We start from the raw sequence: 7152 nt of genomic DNA, 5'->3' as shown, positions 1-7152 counted from the left end.
CAATGTAGACCAGGCTGGCCTCCAACTCACAGAGATCCACCTGCCTCTGTTTCCCAAGTGCTGGGATTAAAGGTCTGCTACCATGCACAGAGGGGATTTTTAAAACATTGTCTCATCCTCAATCTCTGAGACTTTGCCTCTTTTCATCTGTTTTTTTTTTAAACCTTCATCAATCCCCAGAGTTGAGAGGCCTCTGTAGAAATGAATAAAAACCACTGAAATGGGAAGAAATAGAGGCTGTTTATTCTCAATTTGAAAGGGATTTGGTGCCCTGCCTTGCTTTTGATAGTCAGAGGCCGGCACAAGGGGGGTGGGGGCAGGGAAGGCTTCAGGTGCGCCCTGATGGAGGTTGGAGATGAGGCAACCTGAAGCTGGATCTGTGTAATTGGTTGAGAAGCCTTTTGGCTTCCTCTGAACAAGTGAAGAGTAAACTACCAGTTACTGACCAAGCCCTGATAGTGTGGCCATGAGGCCTGCAGCGGTGGCTCCAGAATTCCATTGTCACACAGAGTGTCTGGCTATTGTCTGATTGCATACGACTTCACATCCTTTCTGGTCCCCTCCTGGACCACCCTAGCGGAGGACCGGAAGGAGGGCTGACTAGGCTGAGTCTCAGAGTGAGCAAAAATCCAGAGACCTTTACAGAAGAAACTAGCTGGGTGCGAATGGAGCTTTCCCCTCCCTCTTCTTGGACAGGTTGAGGGTGACACTGTCTTGGATGTCATAGGATTTAAAGTCAAACCAGTCCTGCAAGACATGGCCCTGGAACTCCAGCTGCTGCTCCTGAGCTTGAAGGCCCTGCCGATCTTCAATCTGCTGTTTCAGGCTCAGGACAAATTCGAGGGGGTGGATGGCGTAGGCATGGCTCCTACCATCTGGGTTTTTCACAAAGACCTGGATCTCGGGGGAGATGGTGTCCAGAAGGCAGATGTGGATGTGGGAGAAGATTCCGTAGTAGGCAAATGAGCAGTGACTTCTGAGGAGCTGCCGGGGGCCACCGGGCTCCTGAAACGACAGGCGCTGCAGGCCAGAGTAGCCCCGGCTCCGTCGGATTTTCTCTTTAAGCTTCTTTATGGGTTCATAAGGGTTCACCCAGAAGATTAAATCGGAGTGACCCCACTGCTCCACGGTCACCTGGATATCTGGTGCTCTCTGCAAGAGAGGAGATGAGGTTAGGGTCACATTTCTGTCTGATTACCTGTTAATTCCCTTCGCAGATTCTTCTTCGCCATAGCAACATCGGCTTCCTCGTCACTGTCGTCATCAGCAAATGTGTGGGAGCGCTCTGTGTTAATAGGCTCTGCGCTGGGCGGCTCCCAGGAGCACAGTTGCAGCCCCATGAAGCTGGGTCTCCTCCCACTCGGTAGACAAAGTGGTTGCCCCCGCCCACTTAGAGCTCAGTACTCACTGCAGGGCACAGCAGGGTTTTGAAGGACTCTAAGCCTGGGCTTGTAAAACTTTCAAGAAAAAAATTCCTACAGCCCAGTGGGACTGGGGAAGGGGTGACATATATGTGTCATTCCAGCACTCAGAACGGGGGAATTGTGAGCTTGAGAGAATCCAATGAAGCCTTGTTTCAAAAACCCCAGGGGCACACACCGGGTGGTGGTGGCATAAGCCTTTCATTCCAGAATTTTGGAGGCAGAGGTGGGCAAAACTCTGTGAATTTGAGACCAGTCTGGTCTAGATAGCTAGAGAGCTCCACCAAAGTCAGGGATACACAGTTTTCTTAAACAAACCCCAGAGGCATACGCTTTTCCTCCTATCCACTGGTTTATTTGGCTGCAGCCCCTCGTTTTCTGTCTGCGCCTTATTTTAGAGCCTCTGCTCTAGTTTCTGCCACCAGCAGCCTTTTGTTCTCACATATACACTGCTCAGCCCCTCCTATTCTTTCTCTTCAACATGGAGTATCTGGGAAAGATGGATGGATGGATGGATGGATAGAGGATAGATGATAGATAGATAGATAGATAGATAGATAGATAGATAGATAGATAGATAGATAGATAGATAGTGTGTGTGTGTGTGTGTGTGTGTGTCAGGGAGAGACACACAGTGTACCTGTGGATGGCAAACAACTCTCAGGAGTCATTTCTGTTCTTCCATCATGTGGGCTTCAGGGATTGAACTCAAGTCGGGCCTCAGGCTTAGCCGCAAGCCCCCTTACCCATGGAGCCCTCTCACCGGCATTTATATTCCGTCTGGTGCTTTAGGCTCACCTCCAGCTTAAAGTTCCTGCAGGGACTCTTGCCTGGTGATTCTAGCTAGTGTTCACCGTCTGTTTCCAGAGTCTCATTAAAGACCTAACTGAGCCTTTGCTAGCAGGTTTTGCTGCCTATTAGCACTGTGAACTTGATTCATTGACCTAACCCCTCTGCAGCCTCAGCTTGTTCTCAAAAACGGAAACAGCAGTACTTACAGTATCAAAGAGTAAAGATAGTGATAATGGTCAGCCGTCGTACAGAATTGTCCTGAAGGTCCCTGGAGACAGCCCCTGGACAAGCACTTCGCAAACTGTAAATGCGAGATTAGCATGCTCTTTGCTGCATCAGAGGTGTACCAGCGTGCAGCGAGTCTGAGCACCTTTCATTAGCGAAGAGTCTCATCTCTTCCTGGAATCTGTCTTGCAGGTTTGTGCAAGCTTGCTTTAGCTTGCTTCTAACGGTGATACACGCATTCCTTGAGGACAAGGTTATGCCTCGGTTCTGACCTTCCTCCTCCCTCTCAGCCCAGCCCCCAGTCTAGTTCTGCCTCCTGAAGGCTGACTGACTCGAGCTATCTGAACTCGGCACATACAAGCAGTGATCAGCAATGTGAACCTGATAGTCCAGTAGGGGGAGAGTGTAAGGATGTAAAGTGTAAACCTCAAGGTTTAGAAAGTCACAGAGCGCCCCAAGTTCATAGCTGGCTGGAGAATGGTGTTGTAGGCTTCTGGCCTCTGAAGAGTTGTTCTCCACAGGCACCCAGCTGGGGGAGCCAACACTGTGCAGGGGTAATGGTCTAATTGCCAGGCCACTAACGGTCCTGGGAGAAACCATTACCTTCACATTCCAGCTGGGGATCGGGGAGTCCCTGTTGTCATAGCAACAGTCCTGTTTCAGACACTGGTTGGCCCGCTGAGAAACTATGTCCCATCTGTACCCTTCCGCCACGTTGTGGGTGGGGTCTGCCGGGTCCAGGATGATGGGTCTGCAACACAGAGAGAGGATGCCCAGGCTCCTTCCAGACTGGGGAGATGCTTCTCAGTCACCGCCCTTTCCCACCACTGAGCATCTCTCCATCCCCCAGAGCTGTCAGCCAAGGAAGGCCTCACAATACCACTGGCAAGCAAGGGTATGGAGATGATGAAGTTTTGGAGAGGATAAGGTTGCTGGATGCATCCTGGAGCAATACCAGATGTCTGCTCTGGCAGGGGAGGCCTCTCGAGGTTATGAGAGGCTGCACAAGCTTGCGGCCAAATTTGCTGAACGGCCTTTGATAACAGTGACACCACCAACATTTATCGATTGCATTTGAAACACTGGGCCAGAACCCAAGTGAGCCTGTTTTAACCCTCCCCACAGTTCTATATGGCTTATTCTTACTATTATTCTCATCCCCGCTTTGGGGTGAAGGAATGGAGGCATAGACCTTAAGGTCTCATGGTTGGTAGAGAAGGTTCTTAGGGTTCTAACTCTACTGCCTCAACAGGGACAGCTCAGCTGCCTCCAAGATGTCCCTCCTGTATGCAAACAATGAGTGATTAAACATTACTGGCTTAAGTAAAGTCTGGTGGCCTCTGTGACTCCTTGGGGGAGTGCCTGAGGCAGACTCCGTGTCCCTAAGTAAGAGGGACACTTTTCGTTCCTGGGGCTTGGGGCTCACGAGTGGTGACTCTAGCCCTGTGGTAGACCGTGAAGCAGCTCCTGGGCTGAACTGCACACCCTGAGCTCCATGCCTGCTGCTCCAAGACCCCCACCATCTGCTGGATGATGAGGGAGCAGCCCGTGCTGTCCTACAGGCCGTCCCAGTCATCACCTAACACCAGTCTCTCTGCTTTTCCTGCCAGACTTGCTGAGAGCAGTGGCCCAGTACCTTTTCCTCTTGAGCTGCTTTCTGACGAAGTCCGCGATGACTGGGTTCTGCAGGCTGTAGTACTTGGTCCAGTAGATGCAGATGAGCTCGTAATCCTGCAGCAACTCCATCACAGTGGCAAGCCCTTCATCCAGTCTGAAGTTAGCATCCTCCTGGGTGCCTGCTTCCCATGCATAGACAGTCAGTAGTTCCAGGGCATAGAGAGGGGGCAGGTTGGCCCGGGGGCACTTGTATCTTACATACTGCAGAGGGGGAGGGAGACGGAGAGGGATGCAAAGATTAAGTGTAAGGAGGGCATCAGGTCCAGGGGCAGAAAGTCCAAAGTCTAATTCTAGTTCTTCTACCTACTAACTGTGTGACTTGGCCAGGTAGCTTTCTCTCTCTGGTCCTTGGTTTCTCCATTTTAGGATTAAGGGCCTAAGTTAGTAGACTTCAAATTATATTTGAGTTCAAATTTAGGGGAATATAATTTATTTATTTTTCTTTTTTTAAAATATTTATTTATTATGTATACAATATTCTGTCTGCATGTATGTCTGCAGGCCAGAAGAGAGCACCAGACCTCACCACAGATGGCTGTGAGCCACCATGTGGTTGCTGGGAATTGAACTCAGGACCTTTGGAAGAGCAGGCAATGCTCTTAACCTCTGAGCCATCTCTCCAGCCCCTATAATTTATTTTTGAATCTCTTGTTCTTCCTGTGTGCGTATGTGTATATATGTGTGTGAGTGTGTGTGCACGTGTTTGTGTGCATGTGTGTGTGATGCATTTGCATGTATGTGCATGTGTGTGTGAGTGTGTGTGCATGTGTGTGCATGAGCGTGTGTGTGCATGCTACGGTGTGCTGCAGGTATGGAGGTCAGAACTCAGTTTCGTGAAGCTAGTTCTTTCCTTCAACCTTTACATGGGTTCCTGGGCCAGGTTAAATTCTAGCTCCCAGGCTGTGTTGCAAGCACGCTTAGCCACTGAGACATCTCACCAGATGGATTTGTATGTATAAGTGTGTGACAATACATGTACATGGGCGTGGTGACTAGAGGTCAGCGTGATGTACTCCCTCAGCCGCTGTCCTCGGCACATTTTGACACAGGCTCTCTCGCTGAACTTGGTGCTGTGGAATATTAGCTTAATGTGGATTACATTCGTTTCTGCTGTGGAACATTTGTTTAATGATGCAAAGATGTGTTTCATTCTTTTATGTTGCATTTGTTTAACTCTGTGAAGCTGTGTTACTGTGCCTGCCTAAAACACCTGGCTGATTGAATAAAGAGCTGATAGGCCAATAGCAAGACAGCAGAAAGAATAGGCGTGTCTGGCAGGTAGAGAAAATAGGAGGAGGAAAAGAGGGATAAAGAAGCAAGAGAGATCAAGGAGCGAGAAAAGAAGGGGCCAGTCCCCCAACCCACAGCCACCCAGCTTCCCAGCCCCCAATCCCCCACCCCCCAGCCCCCCAACCCCCCAGCCTGCCACAGAGTAGGAGTGAAAGGAGGATTACAGAAGTAAGAAAAGGAAAAAGCACAGAGGCAAAAGGCAGACGGGATAATTTAAATTAAGAAAGCAGGCAAGAAGTAAGCCAAGCTAAGGCGGGGCATTTATGAGAAATAATAAGACACTGGGCGGTGGTGGCCCACACCTTTAATCCCAGCACTTGGGAGGCAGAGGCAGGTGGATCTCTGTGAGTTTCAGGCCAACAAGAGCTAGTTCCAGGATAGGCTCCAAAGCTACAGAGAAACTCTGTCTCGAAAAACCAAAAATGAACTAGAAAGAAAGAAAGAAAGAAAGAAAGAAAGAAAGAAAGAAAGAAAGAAAAAGAAAAGAAGGAAATAATAAGCCTCCATGTGTGTGATTTATTTGGGAGCTGAGTGGTGGGCCCCCCAAAGAGTAAAGAATCCATAAACAACCAACTACGTGTGTGTGTGTGTGTGTGTGTGTGTGTGTGTGTGTGTGTGTATGACAGATGAGCACACTGATTAGAAAATAACCCATCCACGGGTAATCTCTTTTTCCTTATGCCAGAATAGCAAATTTATGGAGTGTTTTTGAGACAGGGTCTCACTGTGTAGCCCAGCCTATAGTCCAGGCTGACCCCCTTACTTCAGTCTCCCAAGTCCTGCGGTTACAGGTGTGTGCCATTGTGCCTCACCTTTATCTTCATGTATTTTTATTTTACAAGAAGACCACTCCCACTACCATGAGTGTGTGCGTGCGTGCACACATGCTGGAGTTGTTTCTGACTCCTCCTTTCTCAGTTTAGATAGCTCTACACACCCGGCTACGTGGACATATGCTGGGTACTTCTCAGATGTGTAGTTACCAAGGCTGGTTCGTTCATGATGACCAGGACACTCAGAAACAACTATCACCGAGAAGCAGAATAGTGAGTGGATTTCAGGAAATCTCTCCTCTCCTTTGTCTTGAGCTTGTTGGGTTTGTTGTTCACAAACCCCAGGAACAGAGTCAGCCAAAGAAGACCATAACTATAGGCTGCAAATGTCCCAGTGTGGCAGAATATTTGCTCAGTTGTGCAAAGATGGGCTGCCTTTGTTTAATTATGTAAAGATGTGCTGCTGTTTCACCTTGCCTGCCTAAGGAACCTGACTGGGCTAATAAAAAGCCGAATGACCAATAGCAAGGGAGGAGGTAGAGGTGGGACTTCTAGGCAGGGGGTGAAAGTAGGAGGAGAAATTTAGGCTCGAAAGAAAAGCAGACAACAGGGAGATGCCATGGGCCAGACAGACAGAAACGGAGGAAGAAGGAAAGTAGGACATACGGAATGAAAGAAAAAAAAGGTCAAAAGCCGTGAGGCAAAACATAGATGAATAGAAACAATAAATTAAGTTAGAAGAGCTGGTGGGACAAGCCTAAGCTAAGGCTGAGCATTTATAATTAATTCTAAGCCTCCGTGTCTTTATTTCAGAGCTGGTTGGTGGCTCAAAGAAAAGGCCAGCGACATCCTAGCTTTCTCCCGCTCTTTCTCCTGCTCTTCCCCTAACCTTGTTTTCTCTTGAGGCCCCCCAACCTGGCAGCCCCCTGACCTGCTGGTACCAGTGTTTGGCCAGCCACAGAAAGCTCTTGAGG

At 49.0% G+C, this 7152-nt stretch overlaps 1 protein-coding gene across 1 annotated transcript in view; it reads right to left on the bottom strand.

The window, feature by feature from the left end:
- Nucleotides 1-231: 231 nt before the first annotated feature.
- Nucleotides 232-7152, bottom strand: part of LOC101993283 (2'-5'-oligoadenylate synthase-like protein 1) — a 14624-nt gene continuing 7703 nt past the window's right edge. Inside the window, exons 4-6 of the mRNA XM_005344284.2 lie at nucleotides 4075-4316; nucleotides 3042-3189; nucleotides 232-1152 (exon numbers count right to left, since the gene is read on the bottom strand). Of these exons, the coding sequence (XP_005344341.1) occupies nucleotides 652-1152; nucleotides 3042-3189; nucleotides 4075-4316 (891 nt within the window). The 3' untranslated portion in view covers nucleotides 232-651. The remainder of the gene's footprint in view (nucleotides 1153-3041; nucleotides 3190-4074; nucleotides 4317-7152) is intronic.

Source organism: Microtus ochrogaster, chromosome 2, assembly GCF_000317375.1.
Source record: "Microtus ochrogaster isolate Prairie Vole_2 chromosome 2, MicOch1.0, whole genome shotgun sequence".
Lineage (NCBI taxonomy): Eukaryota > Metazoa > Chordata > Mammalia > Rodentia > Cricetidae > Microtus > Microtus ochrogaster.
The sequence above is the reverse complement of the archived record's forward strand: the minus strand, read 5'-3'. Positions and strand labels throughout refer to the sequence as shown.